The following is a 20925-nucleotide window of genomic DNA, read 5'->3' on the forward strand; positions in this document are numbered from 1 at the left end:
ATGATTCCTTCACAATATATGCATTGTAATTCGTTAACTGCTGCATAGATCCTGGGAACCGGCGAGTCATAGCGGTGCTGATGAACAACAATAGATGTGCAGAAGGCACGACGTCAGCAGACAACGATGGTCATCGGAAATATTTCGGATCTCGGAGATAGATTATACAATCTCCGAAAGTTCACATGTGTTCAGGCGTTACACCACCTGTATTCCTATATCTTATGATCCTGTATCTCCAAAATAGCAGTACAGTCGTAACTCCAATACGTCTCAACGTATTCTCCAACACGCCTTAAAAGACCTCCGTGGCTATGCAACTTTGCTGTTCTCCAACGCTTCCGCCGAGCCTCTTCACGCTGTCGCTTCCGCAAGAGTGCTGTCCCTCATAGGCTCGATAATCTCGGCAACTTCCGTCCCTGTCTCTATGCGCACCTATTAGAGTATGGAGCTGGGGAATCGAAGGCGAACACGCGGGGCGCAGATCCGCGGCTGAGATAGCCGCACTTATTTCGAGAGTGCGTTTTGTCACCCCACCGAAGTCTCAGCCATCTATCGCAGCCATGATTCAGGCCAAATACGGAGCACCGCTCGGCTTCATTCGGCCAATAGCTGATCAGCTCGCTCACAACCCTTTGCTTGCAGCGGCCTTGGAAATTCCCTTTTCTGGCTGGGCATCGGAATCATGTGCCCCAGAATATGCTCTGGCGCAGCTGATCACCCTCTACGTCTGCTTAGGTACCGTAAAACTGCAACATCTGTAAGACTCGAAGCATATCACACTACTCGGTACGGGGTGGTTGCCACAGCTTCAGCCGGCTGACTATATTCGACTCTTCGATACGCCGCACTTGACAGCTCAAGAACATGATCCAACAAGTCGCCTCGAGCTGATATGAACACACTTGCTACACTGCCAGCGCCAGCGCCAGCGCCAGTTGGGGGAGTGGCACAGACTCATAGCTCTGAGCATGGGTCTGGGCGCTTCTCCAGAACATAAAGAGTGACCTGGGGAATCTCTGTTGTGGTAGTACAGGTGGGAGACTAGATCCCTTCCTTTATTTCTCTATTCCAATTTCTTCTTCCTCCGTTCTTCACAAGCATGGGGGCTACTGTGTTTTGGCTTCTCTTCTTCGCAGTCTGGGGAAATGGCGCTGTTCTGGTAAGCACATACTGGCGGGGGCTTGAATGCTGTCCACTCTCTCATGTCGATTAGCGTAGGTCGGACGCAGAGTTTGCCTCTGAGCACCCAGAACTCCTCCAGGACCCGACTTATGTTGCTTCTGAGGAGCTTCCTCCAATCACATCCGATGATCCAACAGTTACGTCAATCTCTGTGGAGGACTTAATCCCAACCGCTGCATCCGAGGACCCATCACCAACGCTTCTGGATCCAGAGGAATTCCCCGCCCCAGAGTCTACTTTGTCCGGCTCTCCAAGTATATTTGCAACCCAAGAGCTGCCGTCGCCGACAGCGACCGACTTGCTGATACCAACAAGCAGTCCTGGCAGCTCTCTCCAGTCTGTCGTCGTCACTGCAAGTGCAACTACGAAGACATACTTCTTCGGTGAACTTGATGAACCGACCCGCACCGCAACTTCAGCTGTACCTTCAGCAACGGTCGATTGGAACAGTCTGTTCAAATCATATAACTGTGGGCCAGTTCGGCGGCCTGGTACTACTGGAGGTAACCAATGTAGTAATTTCTCTGGGCCGCGACCGAAAGTGGTTGACTGGAGAGATCGCTGGGGTGTTAACTGGCTGGCAACGGTCCAGGTAAGTGCCTAATTCCCACAAGAATATCTAGTTTTTAATGTAGTCCCAGGACCAAGGGTCATGCGGCAGCTGCTGGGCGTTCGCGGCCACCGGTGTGACGGAGACTATTGCCCGCATCCAGCACGGCGTCTGGAACAAGCGCAGTGAGGGTGAGCTTAAGGAAGCTAGCGGCACCCATTGCAGCGGCTGGAAAGCCAAATTCGCTCTGGAATGGATTCAACAAGACACCCACGGTCACTGCGACTACACTTGCGATCCTTACGAGCCTTTCTTCGCACCGTATGCTACTTGCGCTGATCGTCCCGGACGCGCTCTGGAAATATACCAGGTTTACGAGCTCAAGGACATTGAGGAGCAAAAGCGCTGGTTATGGCAGGTTGGGCCGCTGGCAGGTGGAATTGATGCTTACGGAAACTTCGGATCTTGGAAGCCAAGCATGGGTGTCTATAATTACGACCCTGCACCGGGCGAGGGGTGGGGAGGACACGCCATGCTCATAGTAGGCTATGATGACAACCGCAGTTGTTGGATCGTGCGGAATTCATGGGGTGATGACTTCGGGGACGCTGGATACATTTACATTGGGTATGAGGCATCCCTAATAACCCTATATGTGAAGATGACGTATTGACTAATGACCATAAAGGTACGGAAAAGTCGCAATCGACGATGATCGACGCCCAAAGTACGGAGTCACCAACATTTCTCCAGACCCAAGAGCGCGCCGGCGCCACGCAAACGGCAACATCATACAGACCGGTGATGGCAGTACTCATCGCGATATCGAGGTCTTGCGCCGCACCAGGAACGGAAGCATAGCACATCTCGTTCGCCAGGCCGAGGAGCCATACTCGTGGACCAAACAAGAGACCATCTACGTAAAGGACCACAAGCATTGGTGGTGGTGGCCCTTTGGCCGGTGGAGAACCTCGGTGAAGGGCCAGCCGGGATTCGTCGAAACGAGCTTCGCGCGAAGAAAGGAGATGGTGTATTGGGACGATTCTCACGATGTTTACGCGCATTGGGCTTACAATGAAGTAAATGGATCCTGGATTCCTATGCATGATGTCACGGGAAACAGGCGCAATGGCCAGATCCGCGGCTACCCTGGGTTTATTGAAACGGACGATTCCGGCTTCATGGTCGCGGGGCGGGTTAAGAATGGCCTTGCAGAGGTACGTACTTCGTATCATTTTGGCGGCGCTTCTAACTAGTATGTAGTTCAAACAACCCGCTACCGCAGACCGGCTTGAGTTGACACAGATGATAACCACCGACAACATCAAACAATCCGGGCCTTCCCTCGTACAATCTAACATCGGCAACGATGTGTACGATTCTACCACATCTGGCAATCTGTACGTCGTTGCCGTCACGAAGGATGGCTCTCTCCAAATGTTTTGGCGACGCTGGGGCGAGAAGGGCTGGAGAGTGGGCGAGAAGTTTGCCGCAGGCTACAATATTGGCAAGACGCCGCCAGTCATGATTCAAGACTTCTGGGCCAAGGACGAGAATGCCTTCGGGGGTTTCCAGTTGCTCGTCGCGCATAACGGCCATGTCGACCACTTCCAGCGCCTCAACGACGATATTGTGCAGAATCCACCGGTTGCAGGGGTCAAGGGGAAGTGGAAGCTGGTGCATTCGTTCGCATACGGGAAGAAGATTAAACACGTCTGGGGCTTGGCGCAGGGTAGCTTCAACCATGCGTTGGAAGCTATCGTCGAGGATGATAGGGGTGACTTGTGGCACTGGGAGTATACTGGGAGCTGGAAGCAGGTTGCGAAGCTGCCTTAGACTTGCGCGGTCATGGCAGCGTTTGTAAGTCGCGCGTACTTTTATTTCCTCGTCTCTCCTTGACTTGCTCACATCGCTCGATTTTTTAGATTCATCTCTTTGCGATACTTTGTTCTTTAGTCATTTGTAATTTTGTATTCCATTTCCTACGGAACCCCGTGGACTCTATGGTGATTTGCTTGCAGATGAAATGAGAGGGGGCTCTGACGACAGAATTTTCCCGCTTGGCTCTGTTTTGTCCTAGCAGCGTTGAAGACGCTGTGAGGATCAAGGGGGATTCCTGTGCTTGATCTTCCCTCCGACAGAAACGGAACCCCTGCGACGCATGGTGCCGGTGTGATTGTGTATGCGACTATGTCACCAGTGCTTTCCTGAGATTGCTAGCCTATGCAAGATGTTCCGTTATTTGCTAAAGCATTCTGGGAGGCAAAGAGAAGTTGTTGCTTGCACGGTGTTGCTCTTTTGTTTGCTAGCCCCCAAATCGAACTATTTTGGCTCCCCTAAAATGATTCATACGGCTGGCCGAGTCCTTGGTATGTTGTAGAGCCCTTTCTGATCACCTCTGACCGCACGAGAGAGAGCGTCACCCACAACAACGCTTCTACGCATCCATACGCAATGCATTCGCGTCACAACAGTCTGGAGCACAGCTCGCAAAGCTCGAATAGCTTGAACAGCTCAAACGGTCTTGGTCTGACCCCTCTTCAAGTCAACCCAGTCGAATTCCACGCCTATCTTGATAGCTTCTTCCGTTCATACGTCGAAGGTGACCTTGCAAGATTGACCGCAATGCTCAAACTCGACCGGGATGCAATGAGAGCGCTCTGCGAGGAGAGGAACGCTGATCTCTACGGTGGAAGAGAACGGGAACAAGCCCAAAAGATCAACGCGCCTTGGGCGATGGACGTGGACGTACTGAAAAGCTTGCGTGGTGCGATGCAAGAGCATGAAAAGGTGCTGGGAGCTTGGATTACGCTGCTGGAGCAGATAGCGGAGAGGGGTAGGCGTGAAGAGGCGTGAGAGATGGTGGGGACTGTGGGATACGTATGAGTGCATAATTTCTTTGTTGAAGAGCTTTTGCTGGAAGCGGATTCGTATTGGGATGTTGTCATTTACAAGATGTTTGAGAGTCTTCGCGGTGATGGTTCGGATTCTCTTGAGGCGATTTCAGGATCGAGTGTTTGTACCTATTGCCGTATTAAACAAGCCCTCACAGCATTCTATTGCCATGCGTCACGGGGAACTTAGCTGGCCAATGTTGTGCACGTGAAGAAATAGATTGCGACAAATCATGCGAGATGAGACATCATACGCTTGTCGCAGCGATTGTCTCTTCTACACTGCCTTGGTCATACATGCGTTAGACACGTGGGCTTCGAGCAAACTCTCTGATCTATAAGTACTTCTCGCCGTTCTTCTCCCTCTTCTCAAATCACTCACTCCCATCTTCACATTTCCGTCACTCACACCCATCCACCATGAGCACCAACCGCAAGGAACAAATGTTGCAACTCCGCACTGCCATCAGGACCGACCGGTGCCCCGAGATCGAGAAGACGATGGATGCCTTCGACAAAGCCAAGGACAAGTTCGAGATCCAGGTAGCTTGCTTGAGCACTGCGAGTAAACGGCCGGACGAGGAGATGCTTGCGGAGCTGCGGAAGACGAGCGAATACCTTGGGGAGTTTGAGGGGGCGGTGGATGCGCTCAAGGAGGCGATGAAGGAGTGGAAGTCGGGATTCGACTTGTGGGCACAGCTGTGGAAGTGAGTAGTAGTTGTGCTGGAGAGTAAGGGGGAGGATTGGCGCATGACGGTGTGCATGGGTAGTGAGTATGGTTCCGGTCACGAATGGGATATGGAGAATGGACTCTAGGTTCGCACTAGGTGTCATAGCACTGAAGTGATTACCTACAGTATGCTGGTCCTAGGCTTCAGTCGAACCATGATTGATGGCTTATCCCACAAGATAAAGACCTTCTGATCCTCCCAGCCCTTACACTCATCCAAAAGTTCCATGTCGAAATTCCAGATCAGTCTCGCGAGTATAGTCCGGATCTCCGACCACGCCAGATTCTGGCCGATGCAGTTCCGCGGCCCAACCGAAAACGGCTGGATAATAGAGCGCTTGTCGTCTTTGTACTCCGGATCGTCTAGGAAACGTTGAGGCGCATATGTGTCAGGGTTGTTGAAGTTCCGAGAAGATCTGTAGGCCGGATACTGTGCTATACCAACACTGCACTTCGGAGGAATGAAAGTCCCGCATACCATGGCTCCCTCCTCGGTCGTCAACCGGGGTAGCGTTGTTGGTGCGGGAGGGTACATGCGAAAGGTCTCCATGATAACCGCGTTAATGATCTTGAGCTGGCTAAGGGATGCGAAGGTCATCTCTGACTCTTTGTTGAATGTGGTTCTCAGCTCTTCTTGAACTTTCGCTAGCCACTCGCGATTTTTCAGGAGGTAGTAGACGGCGCCGCTGAGCAACGTGGCGGATGTTTCGCTGCCCGCAATGATCATGATGCCCATCGTACCCATGATCTCGGCTCGCGTCATCCCTTTCTCGTCGTTGTGCTTGAGAATGTAGCTAATGCCGCTCAGTGGACATTCCCAAAGCAGATCATGTATCTCACCTCATGAAGTCCTTCCGACTAGTCTTCGCATTCATTCTCTTCTCCGTTCTCTCCGCCGTAAACATCTCATGCCGATGCTTTGCCTTCGCCAGCGCCGGAAAGACCTTGAGCAAGCTGAACAATGGCACTCCCACGATTGGATACGCTCTGAAGACCCGGAACATGCGTGCAATCTTCAGCCCTTTGAAGAGATTCGCGACCCATGCGTTGTACTGCTCGGTTTCGAGGGCGCCGAAAGATTCTCCGAAGCAGAGGTCGCCGAAGATGTCGAAAGTAGTGAAGTTAAGCCATCTCATGATATCGACCGGAGTGTTCGAGTTGGCCTTCTCGTGGAGCTTGTCGATAAGGACGGTGATGTACGAGTTGATAATGTCTTCCTGGCTCCGGAGGGCTTGGTCGGAGAATGCGTAGTTTAGTAGACGCCGGATACGAGTGTGGTCGGCGTCATTTGATGCTGTAGTGGGTCAGTCCACCTTCACGGGTCATTGGGAATTCCACGAGGGTTATTTTTTGGTGACCTACAAACGATATCCGCCACGCCATTTTGATCTTTGAAGTAGATATCCGGATCTTTTGGGATTGGCGTCTTTATGCTATGGCCGTAGATGTCTGCAAATGAGTTCAGCGCCAGTCGACTACGATGCGTCACGTGACCTTTTTGAAGTCTCAACTTCTAAGGTTAGGTGCTCGTACCTCGCCATGCTTCTGGCTTGATCACCGAAACCCAAGTCGGAGATATGCGCACGATGTCTCCGTACTTTTCATGCAGTGCATGCCAATTAAAGACGACGTCGCCAGTGTATATCTCCCAGAAATGAGGAAAGTAGAACGCTGCACGCAGCTTCGGTCCAGGGATCTTAGCTAGGGGATGCAAGAAAGCGTAGTAAACAGCGCGGAGGAGGCTGAAGATAAGGTACTAATTTTCGTCAGTGAATGTTCGCGCTAAAATGATGGATTCGGTGGCGCCAGGACTCAACTCCACAGAAGTATAAGATTAGTTGAGATATCGACAAGCCCAGTACAGCCATGTTGAGCCCAGATGTGTTGCGCGTCTCGAATGGTGTAGAGTTGCGTCTTCTATAGATGCGTTGTGAGTTCCCCGTCGGGCACTAAAAGAGCGGCGGTTCCGTTCACCGCTGTCGCACTCCGAAACCTGCCCCGCCTTTCGTATTTTCGTTTACTACGCACCTTGCTGACCTGCACCTATTGCGAACAATCGCTTAGACAACGCACAACATCACTGATTTGACATGAATTGATCGAATCCAATATAATTTCGTCGTGGCATCTATGTACAGGTCGATCTATTGCCTTAAAGCTGCTCCGTTGCAGGATCGCGACCCGTGTCTCCCAACATATCTCCGCCAGCCGTACGTTACAAACGCAGCCTCTACAAATCAAGGCTACCGCCGAGGTATTTTAAATCGAGTTCTTTCTCATCAAACGCATGCACTTCCTGATTAGAGTCCTTGCCGCTCATCCCACTTTCCGAATCGCTCCATTGCGCCATTCCCTTCTCAACGTCTGACTCTCTTTTCGTTGATCCCGAATCATCACTCGAGCTTGCTGGGCTTCGGGTGCTGAAAGCGGTCAATAACGAGCGAGACGATGTCGCGATAGCTCGGCCCAGTTCCTTGAAGAAGACGCGAAGGGTGGGTAAGCTTGCAGCGATTATGCCCAAGTTTTGTTCCAGGCTGCGCTCATCAGTAACAGGCTGGAAGACTCTAGCGTGAGTCGACTTACGCAGTCCAGATCTGAAGGTCTGAAAAGGCGTACGTCGTGTCGTTCCAGTCGGTGAACGTTGCATAGAGCACCATGCGGGCAATGGAGCATGCCGTCGCACTTCTTCCGTCAGCGCTGGTACTTTCTTCGGAGATGGGATATCCACAAAAGACCTAACGCGATAAGTCCACTGATCGCGACCTTCTGTCTCCTCGTGATATTGAGGCCCCACACCACAAAGATGGGGAGCGAAGTATAGATGAAGTCACTGGCGATTGACACGGCTGAAGGTATTAGTAAGTGCTTTTACTGAGATCGTACCAATTACTTACCCCCTTGAAGCCAATTCTGGCTCATCATCGCCTCTCGTGGCCAGCACTTGCGCTGGATCATGTAATTCCACTGTCCTTCGAACGGTGTGCATCCCGCCACGAGCATAATGAGGCCCGTAAAATTCACGCAGACCACGATGGCAATTAGGGGAGCCATCGACCACTTGAGCTTCCGGCTGTTCGAGATCCTTAGGATCATGAGCGCGATCGACACTTTGGTGAGTGTCGTGGACAGAATGAACGGTATCTGAGCGACCGTACTCCATTTCTTTGCGTCTAGAGCACTCATGCCTAGGTAGTAAGCGTGCCTGCCTCCGCCGGATTCAACGTATTTGACGATGAAGGCCGTGTTGAGAGCCGCCGCGACCTATTCAAGGGTCAGTATCACATTTTTGAGATGGGCCGAAAAGCTCACTGTGCTTATAATTATTGTATAATCGTCCCATGATGTTTGCTTGGTCTTCACCATGCGATATAGGACTCTTGCGGTAACCACAACAGCTGCGAGACAGAACGACGCCAGATTCACGGCTTCCAGTGCTGGCCCTTTGCTATGATCGCCATTAGATGGCACCTCCAAAGCTGCATATTGAGACATGGCGTAGGAATTTGGGCCGACCGTGGGATGAAGGAGGAGTCCTTGGGCCTGGAAAACCCGAGTAAATGGATAGGGTTCAAAATTCCGTCCTAATAAAGCGACATCGCGACCAAGAAACCAGAAGACTCCGAGGCTCCAATGGAAATACTCGCAGACCGAGAATGGTACCGCGCAATTGATTGACGTGCATATCGTTTTCTTGGACGCGATGCAGCTCCTACGAGATAAGAACGTGGCGAACAATAGAACGGGATCCGCAGGCAACCGTCTTGGAGTCTGCAGGCTATACGAATACGGCCCTATGTAACTGCGCAGCTGAAGCAGCCTGCAGTTCAATTAAAGTTGGTCGGGAGCAATAAGGTTGACGCAGACACGTGGTGGCAGGTCGCATTTTTGGTAATGTATATTAACTTGTCTTCGGAACCCGAAACAGTCCCTGGCGATGTGCCACGAGGCATTTGATATCGATCGATTGCAAGCATAATTGAAGGACGTTTCTTCGCCTGACCCTCCGTACATGGCCGAGATCCGCACTATATTAACACGAGCGCTTGGCTGTGTAACTGCCATGCGAAAGAATACGGGCAGGTGGCATTCCACCTTGGACCAGGAGGACCGCTTTACAATGCTAGAGGGACCGACTAGCACAGCTTTGTGGGACAATTCAGTGACAAGATTGCAAGCTCCACGTGGCTCAGCCCGCCCTAGTCCGTCTTACTCTTCAGTCCCTCCTCCACGTTCCGCACATAGGTAAATACAAACGGATACGCCAACTCCGCTAATTCCGCCGCCACAAAAAGGAATGTTGCCGCCGACGTATGGATATAAGAATAATCTCGGGGATAATGGTACACTCGCCATTGAAACACGGCAATGGCGCAAAGCGTGCCCGACCATCTGAAGAACCTGCATGTCATCAGCTCGATCTGCTCGCCGCCACCCCAATTGCTAGGCATGTTGGGCTCACCATATCAGCAAACTATGGCCCCGCGTACTGGCTCGTGAGATGAGTTGGGATAACGCGGTCCAGCTCACAATCATCTGGCATGCGAACCCACTCCAAAAGCTCGCCTCATGCACGTCGGTGAGCAAGATGGCGGACGAGTATTGCGCCCAGGTAAGCATGCCAGTTCCGAGAAGTACGATCCAATGTATGTTGGTTTGAACTAATGGTGCATGTTTCCATTCGTTCGCACCGAATTGGATTGTGGTATAGACCAAGCCTAGGTCCACGAGGAAGTAGGGGAGGAATGTAACGAATTCAGCTACACCGGGCGGGTAGAAGAGACCGTAGACGAGTTCCCATGCGACATTGGTGCATCTAGCTGTGATTAGCTGAGGAGAATGTCGCTATACTGAGGTAACTGACAGTGAGAGAATCGGCATGCCATAGGAGGAGTCGCGATATGCCTGTCGAATGTAGAGTATATAGGCGGTTATCCACAGAAGACCCATCACAATGGTGAGGTAATCTTGCACCCATAGGTAGATCTCCGGCGGGTTGTTCTTCGCATCAATGGGGCCTAGGGGTAAGGTCGGAAGCTTGATTTCCATTCTTGCTAAGTTTGCTCGTTGGAGCTCCAGAAGGGAGATGGTGAGCACAACTCGGTCTTTGAACCTTTGGCACCTAGGAAATGTTGGTGTGGTACGGAAAGCTTTCCGAACAAAACCCGTGGGCCGTCGCGGGCCTATCACGTATTCAGAGCCAGGGCAAGCGGATAAGCTCCCGCTCTCACCCTGCCGCGCCGGAGACGATTAGTCTAACGGTCTAATCTCGTTCCACCGACGGATACTCGGGAGTCCTGAGAGCTGAAGACATGGTATCGCACGTACCGTCCAGCCTAAGGAAGGATTCTCCGCACGTGCGAGAAATTATCGCGCATATGAAGCCTGATGCAGAGCCAAAATCGTGAGTATCTGCGGGGTGGCGCGTCCTTCGTATTCGGTATCGGCGCCATTTCCGTCATGGCGTTGCGCGGATACGAAAACCCTTTCGTATTTGCTTTTAACCTTCGGGGACCGAAGCACAACGTCTCGCTTTGCGAAGCTTGGGTCGACAATGGGCAGAAAATGATTGGAGGGACGAGATGGGACGAGAAAAGCAACGTTTTATCTTTGGCGCCACAACGGCCACGGTACTGCATATACGCATTTGGTATCATCAATACGCCCAAAATTGGATTGCCCTAAAAAGACGTTCAGAAGAATTACGAGGAGGAAAGCGACATCATCTCTTGCCTGCCCCACAGTGAAGCGAAATGCTGATTCCGGTGTCTCGCGTCTTCCAGGTCTTTCAGGCACACGCTGCGGACTTCTTCCCTCTGAAGTGCGAGGACGGCGCGGTGCAATGCAGCTTCCGATTCAGCTGCGTTATTCCTTCGCCGATCGAATGCGTCCAAAATAGCTGCCTTGATGTGGTCTGATGCATATAGTCCCACCAGAATGGGGTAGGTGTATTCGCCATTGATGAGATCTTCGGCAAGGGCGCCTTTTCCAGCCACAACGTCAGAGGAGAAGACGTTCTTGCAGTCGTTCTGCAGCTGGCAGTACCACCTGAGAGATAAGGTTAACTTCATGCACGGCAGCTTCGGGGAGCGAAACACACCCGTATTCGTTCATGAGCTCGTCCAGCTCGTGAGAGCACGTGATGAGCTGACCCACGAGCTTGAACATAGCTCCAGTCTTCATTGATGCGCAACGGCGGTACCGTAGAAGAGCTTCCTCAGACTTTTCTGGGAAGCGGAAGCCATCGCGACGCCAGACAAGCGAATCGTCTTGCCCTAAGAAACAGAGTTAGTATCTGGGTACTGCCGGTCGCATCAGACTGACATGCGTACCTTGGTGGATCTCGGTGATGCAATCCAGAATAAATGGTACAAGTTCCGGACGCTCTTTTTGGCACTTCATCGTCACATTCAAGATGACGAGATAGGCGCGATTTATCGTCTCCGAGGATCCGTAGATGTGATGCGCTGCCATCTGGCCTTTCCGGAGCTTTGAACCATCCGTGACATCGTCCACCAGGATGGCTCCGAAATGGACTGCATCCAAGGCTTCGAGAGCGAGAGCGTAAAGCTGCGGATCTTCGGTCTCCAGGTTCGGTCGGAGAAACGAGATGATCTTCTTGAAGTGATGTGGACCGTAGACGTGGAGAAGGTATTCGTATGGGCACTCGAAGGCTCGTGAAGTGGTCTTGGTGAGAGCCTTGGCCGCAGTTGCTTCTGTGCGCCATTGGAAAAACGCCAATAGAAACGAGAAGTGGCGGGCGAAGAATCCGAGCATGACTAGAGCGAGCATAGCAATGAGAGAAGACATGTTGAACTAGCACGATGGTAGTCTAATGTCTTGGTGTAAGAACAATGCAGTGCAGTACGGTATCAGAACCATGGAAGGTTGCTTTATGAACATATAGGAATGACGTCTCCTATCGGTAGCCCTTCATCTATTCGGTCTAATTCAACACTCCAGGTGTGTCGGCCAGGTACTCGGGCCTGGGACGATTCGTTCATCAGCTCTTGCTTCTTTTCGTAGAGCGAGGGTATGGGTGGCCCTGCAGGAGATCCCTCCTTCGAATGTCTCATGCAGCTTGAGGGCTGTCGTTGCCTGATCTTCATTTATCGAGCCGCGGGTTGGACTAAAATCGGTAGCTTGACCGACACGGTACGATCGATAAACCGGCTTGACTGCATGCTACGCAAGGCCTGATACCAAGCTGTGCAGATAGTCTTTCCTAAGAACCCCATTGGTCAAAACAAGTTCGCGGGTGTTATCGATCAACGCAGGGAACGGAAAGTACCTTTAGCGTACGCAGGCAAATCAAAGTTGATTCAGCGACCAATAATTTGAACACGAGCGTGTCTCGCGTCGGTGCGGAACTGATAATGAATGACTATTTTTGTGGCTAAGTGTCTTACTTTTCCGGCAGGTCGGATTAGCGCATTTTTAGACCCTGCCCGCGGTTGCGGCTGGGAATACTTCGTATTCCGCATGGCCCTCGCGTCTCGCATCTGCAGCGCAATATCCACCCCACGTGCGGGAGTGCCGCGGTTCAGCTGCTGGTCTCATTGCTCTGGCTATACCTCATGACAGCTCCTAAATCTTTCTATGGGAAGAGGCCTTTCCAGCAATGGCGGCTAGCGACGAGAACAGCGTCGCCATAATCGGCGCAGGTAAGCCGAGTATCTGAGAACGCTACCGCATTCCCCGAAAAGGTGCCACTGACCAGCACTCCAGGACTCTTCGGTCTGGTAACGGCGAAGGTTCTTCTACACGAGACGGACGACGCCTTCTCAATCATCACTATTTTCGAAAAGCAACCCAGCCTTGGGGGCGTATGGTCTCGAGAACGAATCTACCCAGGACTCGCTAGCAATTCACCAGCGCTGACATACGAGATCCCAGGGTTTCAGTACCCAGATGACGTCAGAAAAGTCGGAGCACATGTTGAAGCGGAAGACATCAACGCCTACCTTTGCGCTTTTGCTGAGACGCATGGTTTGAAGAGTCATGTGAAGTTCAACAGCGAAGTGCAAGACGTTAGTTGGCATGCGGAAACACGACGATGGCTGATTCGAGGAAGAGATAATTCTGGTGATTTCCAAAGTTACTTCAAGTTTCTGGTTGTTTGTAATGGATTATACCACGAAAAGAACATACCTGGATTACCGCGACAAGGACCACCTAAAACCTGGCCGCGCATATTCCACTCTGCCGATGTCGGGGATCCTGATGTACGACATGCTCTATCAAACTCAGTGCATACACTGATTGTAGGAGCTGGAAAATCAGCGATCGATTTGGCGACTTTGATTGCGACAGGGGCATGGTCTGATGATCGAAGATCACCAAAAGTCAGTCTGCTTTACAAGCGGCCGCACTGGCTGTCGCCACGTTCCATACTTGGCGGAATGATATACTTCGAGCGACTCCTCTTCTCGCGCTTCCTTGTAAGTCTTCAAAATCCGTTGGCGCACCAATGATCTCTACTAACACTTCAAGAACGCGTGGCTTCCTTTCGCTGTCCACCCGGATTCTTTCCACCGGTGGATAGCCGAGACGGCGATTGGAAAGTGGCTGACAAACACGATCTTCCGATGTGTAGAGGCGGACTTCAAGGTATCTCTTGGGCAGCTGGACCTTCACGAGACCGTCCCAAGTCATCCCCTAAGAGAAGCGCTTTCCGGAGCTCTTCATGTCGCTCCGAAAGGCTATTTGGACCTTGTCCGAGAGAAGAAAATTGGCATCATTGAAGGCTCGATAGAGTCGATATCAGACCGCGGGGTTAACGTCCGAACAAACCAAGGGAGTGCGACGATGATAGACGTCGACAACGTCCTTTGGGCCACAGGATACAAGATTGTAAAGCGTTCCGTTCTTTTCCTGTGAGTGTGTTGCTGATTTGCCTAGGCATTCCCATTCTTCACCGTCGACACCTTGCAACGGCTTGGAATCATGCCTGACAATCTAGACTCCGATCCAACTGACCTTCCATTCTTGAAGCTTCATCGTCTTCTCGTGCCTCCCGCCACTGTGCATCCAAAAATGGGGTCGGCACCGTCCCGCAACATCGCGTTTAGCGGGTTCGCATATTCCCTGCTCAACCCGACTGTCTCCTTCGTATCCGCGCACTGGATTGCGGAGTATTTTCTGGGGAAGCTGGATCTTCCCAAAGCCCAAAAGATCAAAGAAGGTAAGATCGTTGAGCTCCGTGGGTCATGCCTCCTGCGTTGCGGATTCTCGTATTTAAAGTTTTCTCGGACTATGACGTCGATCCTTGCTGATCTTATGCACAGATGTCGAGCACTTCTATCAGTGGCAGTCGCAAACGTTTGCCGCACATGGCGCGAAGGGGACACATATAGGGTCCCATGCGACGCTTTACATCGATCTGCTGTTAAGAGATATGAAGCTTACGACTGGGCACCTTGATGGATGGAGAAGGAATCCGGTGAAGCTCCTGCAACAGTGGTTCCGGCCCATGTATCCGCAAATTTACAAGAACTTAGTAGAAGACCGAAAGACACGGGATGGAGGAGCTTTCGCGAGGGCTGAGAAGCAGTCCCGCTCGTTGGACATCCTGTGGTACTTGTCAGCGAGTGGGATCTTCCTTCCCTTACTGGGGATGTTGGTGGCGACTTACGTCCTTCGTACACTAGACTCAGAGTGAAATAGTGGTCATTGCTGAGTTCTTCGGTGTGCTTTACCATTCTCTTAGTCGAACTTTCGTTCCAGAGTACATCACGTGACCAGATCATTCCCCGCCTGCAGACTCCAGAAACCGCATATTCATTCTATGAAATTCGCCGGCGGGGCATTCAGAAAGGCCCGTTGGTACGGTATCTTTATCATGAGTCCCGCGATAGTGCCCCTGCACTCAGCCACCGCCTTGAACCCTCTTTCGCTCAGCCCCACCTAAATCCGCGCTCTCTCGTCCTCTCCTCATAGGGCCAACCCGCATTGTTGTCCTTGTCCTTCTCCTGCTGCTTCACGATCTCGTCAAGTATGGTTCCCACCTCTTGCATTTGTGCTTCCATTTCCAGAACCGCCCACCAGACGTTCTGTGATTCTTGATAGACGTCGACCATATGCTCCTTCGCGATTCTTTCTGGCTTCAGCGACTTGAGAGGTTCGATGACCGCATTGAGATTGCTGATACTGTTGGCGAGTGCCGTACAGCGTCGACTGAGTGCGTTCGCGCGGGACGGAAGTGCGGCTGGGTCCTTGGACGGGCTGATGCTTGGGATGGCGCTATCATTGATGGGAGGGTCGAAAGGAGTGGCGAAGGGATAATCAAACGGCGATGGCGGTGTGGCGTCTTGATGATACATGCGCTCGACGTTGTACGCCCTTTTGGGCTGAGTTCGCAGTCGGGCGCGGCGTGGGGGAGGAACCGGAGGCGGGTACATCGCGAGAGTTGCGTTGCAGCACTGGAGCCTTGCGTGTGACCCAAGATATATGCTTGCGGTGATTGCTTTTGGAAACGCCAGGAAACGTGAGAATGATCCAGAGACCACGATCCGCGTAGTCGCAATAGCTTGATGTTTGCGTCGCGAAGTTCTGCGCGTCTCCTTGTCAAACCAAACGTGTTTGTGCCGCCAGAACGCCACCACCGTCGATTCGACCGTGATTGCTTGTCTATGCACATCGATTCGACCCTATTATGGTGTATTAGTTTATGTCTTGAAAGAAACGAGAGCTGACTCCACAGCATGACCGAGAAAGTGCTGAGAAAGCTTAAATACCCATAGAATGTGATCATGTACGCATATGTCAGTTCCGATGGATATAAAACGACTGTCATACCCGAGCCGAGACCCATTCTCCGCTCGGGCACCCATGACCCAAAAGAAGACATACGACCAACTCCACCAGCCGACTAAGACCTCACAAAAGGCATCGACGCCTCCCAATCCTGCAAAAAAATCTAACAACGTCAATCAGACGCGAAAGACGAGCGGATCGGATCCATCAACTTGTCGGTACGGCAATCCTGACACTATTGGCGATACCTTCGGTGGCGAAGAGTATGGGAGTGATCGCGTTTGCTTGCGCAAAAAGGCGCCTTCATATATGTAGCCGGCAGCATTGCGGAGAAGACGGCATGCGAAGGGAGCGTGGAGGCGGGTAGGTCAGATGCGGAGCCATTGCCGCTGTGTCAATGATGGATGGGTGCGAGGTGAAAACGGAAGTCGGGAGGATCGGTGAGCCTTATCGATAAGAATTCGGACCGAGATGTCAGGGGAAGAATCCTCTTCGACAGCCGACACCCCTCTCACCTCGCATCTCCTTCGCCCGCGAGGTAGCGCTGGGTTCTTTAGCCCGCTCACGACCGAACAGCTAAAGATGTGACAATGTTCCCCTGCTTAACCATCTTCTGACGGATTTATCGTTCCTGCGCTACTCCCACGTGCCTCCCACGCAGGAACCTGCAACAACAGCCGAGGTGCATCGCGACCACTTTACTCGGCTGTCGTAGCCTAATCCTGACAGAATGGGTACTGCAAGAATCCAGCTCGTGCTATCATTGACCCGATGCCAGTATCAGGATCTCAGCTGAGCGCTTCGTCGGCAGTGCGGCACACTTACGCTCGACAGCTTGTTCTAGGTGGCCTCCGTTATCATTCCAAGGGATGCGAAGTACCTAGGCAAGAATTTTCGTTACGTGGAACTTCATGGACCTGCTAAAGAGGGGTTCATAAGAGATATTGGCCGAAATAGATTTATCCGCAAATCATGACCCTAGACCGACCACTAAGCCCGACATCCGCCCGGAAACCCATATCACGAGAACCAGGAACAGCAGACTCTTTACCCCGAGCTCGCCAGTGGCCCAAATTCCATCCTGGCACCTTCAATGATGGCTCTTCTAATGCGGTTTCTCGCATTGTTCACGACGCTGCTATCATATGCTAACGCCATCTCCATTACTTCGACCAAATACTATAATATAAGCAACGATGTGGAAGGTTCGGTCCACCTGAACGGCCTCGCCTTCCAACAGAGCGCTCTCACGACATTCGGCGATTATCAATACGTTACCTTCTACAAGACCGCCAGCGGATATGGAAAACACTACGTTAACCTTGGCCGACGTCGCATTGCACCATCTGTCGGTGACTGGCAATACTTTGCCTTCACTGACTACGAGCAGCATACGCTGGATGAACACAACACAATTAGCATGGGAATAAGCGGCGACGGGAAAATACACCTAAGCTTCGACCATCACGATGTACCGCTAAACTATCGCGTCTCAACGTCTGGCGTCGCGAAAACTATACCTTCAGATTGGAGTATGAGCACTTTTGGTGGTTCGGTCCAACACAGCCTACCCGGATCTTCAGGCCCATGGACGCCGCTCACTTATCCGCGCTTCGAGCGACTCGCGAATGGTGACATGTTGATGGAATTCCGCATCGGCCAATCAGGCGCTGGCGACTCATACGTTCATCGCTATTCCAGCACTTCCGGTCAATGGAGTAACGTGGGGAAATACCTTCAAGGCCAGGATAACAACGCTTATATCAACGGAGTCACCTCCTCAAATGGCAATCTTTACGTTAGCTGGACGGTCCGAGAGACGCCTGATGCGAGCACGAATCACGACTTTTACTTCGCTCTCTCAGAAGACGATGGGAGGACGTGGAAGGCCACCAGCGGTAATTCCGTCTCAAAGCCGATCACTCCTTCGACTGCTGGCATCAAAGTATACACGATTCCTCAGAATAGTGAGATCATGAACCAGGAAGCGCAAACCGCCGATGAAAATGGCCGCTTCCACGCGCTCATGCGCGACAAGTCGTCTGGAACTGCCCGCTTCTACCACTACCTGCGCACATCCACTGGCACCTTTAGCAAAACAGCGATAAATGCTCCGGGACTATCCAACCCTCCTTATCTCGCCTACAGAGGAAAGCTAGCTGCGAAGGGCGACAGTCTCATCGCAATTCTGCCTGATGCGCCAAAGAATACAGTCACTCTTTGGGGTGCGACCGCCGAAGGGAATTACCAAGACTGGAAGCTCATGGCCACGATTATCAATATGGCTGGGGAACCGCAGGTGGATGAAGAACGGCTAGCGCAGAATGGCGTGCTGAGCGTTTTTGTGCGTCAGGGTGGACCTTTTGGAGAGAGGAAGGTGCAGGTGTGGGACTACGAACTGCAACTGTGAAGGATGTCGGAGGTGCTCAACTTGTGAGTTTTCCGCATCGTGTCCGCCGCCGCAGCTTGCAGAAATCAATATTACTAAATAGAAATGATGTGCACACTTCTCATTTCTCTATTCTATCGCACAAAATCCACACTAGATCAAGGGCCTTCCATATTCGGCACTACCGTCTAACACCTCTCGCATAAGACCGCATACTATTCGCCAGTAAGACTGCCCCGCGGATTCACTATGCCAAAATCTCCCGTCACCGCCTCAAAATGGCACTCGAAGAACCTCTCAAACCCAGCATTCCATCCCTTCCACTCAACACTGTCCATATCACAACCATTATCACCGGGGCAAGCTCCAAGCACCCCATCCTCATCGTCGACTGTACTCCAATTAGGCCTGCAGCCATTAACGCCGCCGTCGACTTTGCGATCGTAGATGAAAACGATGACGGTCTTGTCTTTGTTGGTTGGGTCCCGCACTTCGACGAGGACTTGGTAGGGGAGCTCGTCGCCGTTGATGGGCGAGCCCTGGCCGGAGCCGCGCTCGTTGCCGTTGGAGTCGATGAGGGACCATCTGGGGGGTAGGTTAGCGTGGTAGAGTAGGAAGGGGAAGAAGAGGTGACGTACTGGACTTGAGAGAATTCGAACTCCATTTGCTGGTGGACTTTGATGCGCCACTTGTTCGTGATTGGGGGTGGAGGCTGTGGTTCCGGGGACGGAGAAGGTTTAGGCGGAGGCTGAGGTGTTTCCGTGGGCTCCGGCGTAGGGGCAGGTGGCTGGTTTTCGGTCGTGGGAGGAGCGCCGGTCAGTGTGGAGAACGTCGAAGGCACCGCAGATGGATTAGGCGTAGCTGAGGCATCTGTCGTAGCTGGGGTACTCGGGTTGTATATCTGGATCATGGACTCAATATCTTCGCCAGCGTCGACTAGTTCCTGAATGTCCTCATCTGGATGAAGGAGAACCTGAGGCGGGTTGGCCGGAAGCAGGCATACAGACTGAGCGCCCTTCGTCCTGATTGTGCTAGTAGTCGCTGGTGTCGCTACGCACGCATGGTATGTCCCACACACGGTCGTAGTGCAGGTGGTTGTCAGCGTGGTCTGCGATTCGACCGTGCTGGCTATACAGAAGGCGGTGCATACGTCGGCCGCTTGGGAGGTCTCGCAGATGTCGGTATCTGGACCGAATGGAGGTGGAGGGCGCGGCGTAGGTGTGGGAACGGGGTCCCCTTCTCCATCAGGGTTTTCCGTTTCCGGATTATCTGGGTTATCTGGATTATCTGGATTATCTGGACTGTCTGGACTGTCTGGACTTTCTGGACCTTCTGGACCTTCTGGACTATCTGGACTGTCTGGATTATCTGGATTCTGGGGACCAGGGCCGGGGTTTGGACCAGGCGGTGAAAGAGTGATTGGTACCGGCACAAGAACCCCGGCAGAGTCTGTCGAAGTGGACGTTGAAACAATGGGCGTGACAAGAGAAGAAGCAGGAGGAGTAGGCGAACCTGTGGGTGGGGGTGCATTTGTTGAAGATGGAACAGGCGTGCCTGCGTCACTGCTATCGGGAGAAGGCGGCAAAGGTGTTTCGGTGCCGTCTGGAGGTTGTACCGTGTCACTATTTTCCGGACGTGGTGAAGGTACGTCACTTGAGGCGGGCAATGGCTCTGCGCCCGACAGAGTGATGGGGATCAGTACAAGGCCACCAGTAGAGTCGGTGGAAGTGGAGGTAGAAACAATTGGTTGATCAGCAGGCACGCCGGAGACAGGTGCGCCAGTGTTTACTGGCGCACCAGCTGAAGATGGATTTGGTGGAGGTTGAGCCGGCTGGGCACCGGTAGGCTGAGGTCCCGGAGGAGTCACCGGCGGTCCAAGCAGCTCGTGTCTCCACCTAAATAGCGTCAGTTGCTCCTTTTGTCTTCTCTTGAAGTGTTAGAGAACATACCAGTAACCTTGCGGCTGAACAATAATAGGTACGCTAGGTGTGATAAGTGCACCCGTATCATCGGTCTCGGTAATGCTGGTAGTGACCGTAGTAGTAGAGGTAAGATCGGCCAAGTCAGGCCATACAAAAGGTATGAGAAACGATGGCTGTCCATCAGACCCGGTAACTGTAGTCGGTCGTGGAAGGTCGGGTTGAGTTGCGTAGCATGATTCGAAGGTGCAGACGAGGACATCTATGCCGGCAGATAGCCCAACATACAATAGTAGATAAAAAGGTTTCGCCATGACGCTGCCGACTAGCGAAGCCTTGCCCGAGAAGAAAGAAACAGTCCACTCGTGTATAGAATTTTATCAAGAGGTATGACAATTCATAGAAGGCTTGAAGCCGGTGGAGAGCATCTTGGCTTGTAGGACTGTTCAGGCCTGTATATGTAGATTCCATCTTCTTCGAAGTCAGTGAACTAAGCCACAGCCAAA

General features: G+C 52.2%; 9 protein-coding genes across 9 annotated transcripts; 3 read left to right on the plus strand and 6 right to left on the minus strand.

Annotated features, from left to right (window-relative positions):
• The first annotated feature begins 962 nt into the window (after window positions 1-962).
• On the plus strand, window positions 963-3728 carry BU26DRAFT_58546 (cysteine proteinase). The gene is made up of 5 exons (XM_033834637.1): window positions 963-1162; window positions 1222-1777; window positions 1827-2362; window positions 2424-2952; window positions 2999-3728. Exons 1-5 carry the CDS (start codon window positions 1149-1151, stop codon window positions 3569-3571), a joined length of 2208 nt encoding a protein of 735 aa, XP_033680924.1. The 5' UTR covers window positions 963-1148; the 3' UTR covers window positions 3572-3728.
• Window positions 3729-5480: 1752 nt separating this feature from the next.
• BU26DRAFT_488679 (cytochrome P450 monooxygenase-like protein) lies at window positions 5481-7266 on the minus strand (the record flags this gene model as incomplete). The annotated part of the gene is made up of 5 exons (XM_033825988.1): window positions 7177-7266; window positions 6893-7115; window positions 6722-6808; window positions 6200-6653; window positions 5481-6153 (listed from the first exon to the last, which is right to left on the minus strand). Exons 1-5 carry the CDS (start codon window positions 7225-7227, stop codon window positions 5481-5483), a joined length of 1488 nt encoding a protein of 495 aa, XP_033680925.1. The 5' UTR covers window positions 7228-7266.
• A 784-nt stretch (window positions 7267-8050) lies between these two features.
• BU26DRAFT_432477 (uncharacterized protein) lies at window positions 8051-8851 on the minus strand (the record flags this gene model as incomplete). Its single annotated transcript, XM_033823976.1, has 3 exons — window positions 8051-8205; window positions 8254-8620; window positions 8669-8851. The coding sequence occupies 3 exons, from the start codon at window positions 8849-8851 to the stop codon at window positions 8051-8053; spliced, it is 705 nt and encodes a 234-aa protein (XP_033680926.1).
• A 704-nt stretch (window positions 8852-9555) lies between these two features.
• BU26DRAFT_488680 (uncharacterized protein) lies at window positions 9556-10405 on the minus strand (the record flags this gene model as incomplete). The annotated part of the gene is made up of 3 exons (XM_033825989.1): window positions 9556-9757; window positions 9819-10172; window positions 10221-10405. 3 exons carry the CDS (start codon window positions 10403-10405, stop codon window positions 9556-9558), a joined length of 741 nt encoding a protein of 246 aa, XP_033680927.1.
• Window positions 10406-11058: 653 nt separating this feature from the next.
• On the minus strand, window positions 11059-12166 carry BU26DRAFT_541958 (terpenoid synthase; the record flags this gene model as incomplete). Its single annotated transcript, XM_033831619.1, has 4 exons — window positions 11059-11404; window positions 11457-11631; window positions 11689-12055; window positions 12137-12166. The coding sequence occupies 4 exons, from the start codon at window positions 12164-12166 to the stop codon at window positions 11059-11061; spliced, it is 918 nt and encodes a 305-aa protein (XP_033680928.1).
• Window positions 12167-13104: 938 nt separating this feature from the next.
• BU26DRAFT_431899 (FAD/NAD(P)-binding domain-containing protein) lies at window positions 13105-14779 on the plus strand (the record flags this gene model as incomplete). The annotated part of the gene is made up of 3 exons (XM_033823944.1): window positions 13105-13797; window positions 13850-14209; window positions 14258-14779. Coding segments are annotated over 3 exons (1575 nt in total), but the record flags the coding sequence as incomplete, so codon positions are not given.
• A 340-nt stretch (window positions 14780-15119) lies between these two features.
• Window positions 15120-16501, minus strand: BU26DRAFT_521458 (uncharacterized protein). The gene is made up of 2 exons (XM_033829535.1): window positions 16093-16501; window positions 15120-16005 (listed from the first exon to the last, which is right to left on the minus strand). Exons 1-2 carry the CDS (start codon window positions 16186-16188, stop codon window positions 15253-15255), a joined length of 849 nt encoding a protein of 282 aa, XP_033680930.1. The 5' UTR covers window positions 16189-16501; the 3' UTR covers window positions 15120-15252.
• A 706-nt stretch (window positions 16502-17207) lies between these two features.
• On the plus strand, window positions 17208-18521 carry BU26DRAFT_432130 (uncharacterized protein; the record flags this gene model as incomplete). Its single annotated transcript, XM_033823957.1, has 1 exon — window positions 17208-18521. The coding sequence occupies one exon, from the start codon at window positions 17208-17210 to the stop codon at window positions 18519-18521; it is 1314 nt and encodes a 437-aa protein (XP_033680931.1).
• A 194-nt stretch (window positions 18522-18715) lies between these two features.
• On the minus strand, window positions 18716-20733 carry BU26DRAFT_567445 (uncharacterized protein; the record flags this gene model as incomplete). The annotated part of the gene is made up of 3 exons (XM_033833652.1): window positions 18716-19085; window positions 19139-20395; window positions 20450-20733. The coding sequence occupies 3 exons, from the start codon at window positions 20731-20733 to the stop codon at window positions 18716-18718; spliced, it is 1911 nt and encodes a 636-aa protein (XP_033680932.1).
• Between the last annotated feature and the right edge of the window lie 192 nt (window positions 20734-20925).

The sequence above is a fragment of the Trematosphaeria pertusa genome, assembly GCF_010094035.1.
Source record: "Trematosphaeria pertusa strain CBS 122368 unplaced genomic scaffold BU26scaffold_11, whole genome shotgun sequence".
Taxonomy (NCBI): domain Eukaryota; kingdom Fungi; phylum Ascomycota; class Dothideomycetes; order Pleosporales; family Trematosphaeriaceae; genus Trematosphaeria; species Trematosphaeria pertusa.

Bases quoted from the DNA above. Each gene is read 5' to 3' on its own strand.
- BU26DRAFT_58546 (XM_033834637.1), top strand. The intron at 1,778-1,826 runs GTAAGTGCCTAA...ATGTAGTCCCAG, and splicing joins ACTGGCTGGCAACGGTCCAG to GACCAAGGGTCATGCGGCAG. The intron at 2,363-2,423 runs GTATGAGGCATC...ATGACCATAAAG, and splicing joins GCTGGATACATTTACATTGG to GTACGGAAAAGTCGCAATCG.
- BU26DRAFT_521458 (XM_033829535.1), bottom strand. From the start codon at position 16,188: ATGGGTGCCCGAGCGGAGAATGGGTCTCGGCTCGGGTATGACAGTCGT. The intron at 16,006-16,092 runs GTATTTAAGCTT...ACACCATAATAG, and splicing joins TACATGATCACATTCTATGG to GGTCGAATCGATGTGCATAG.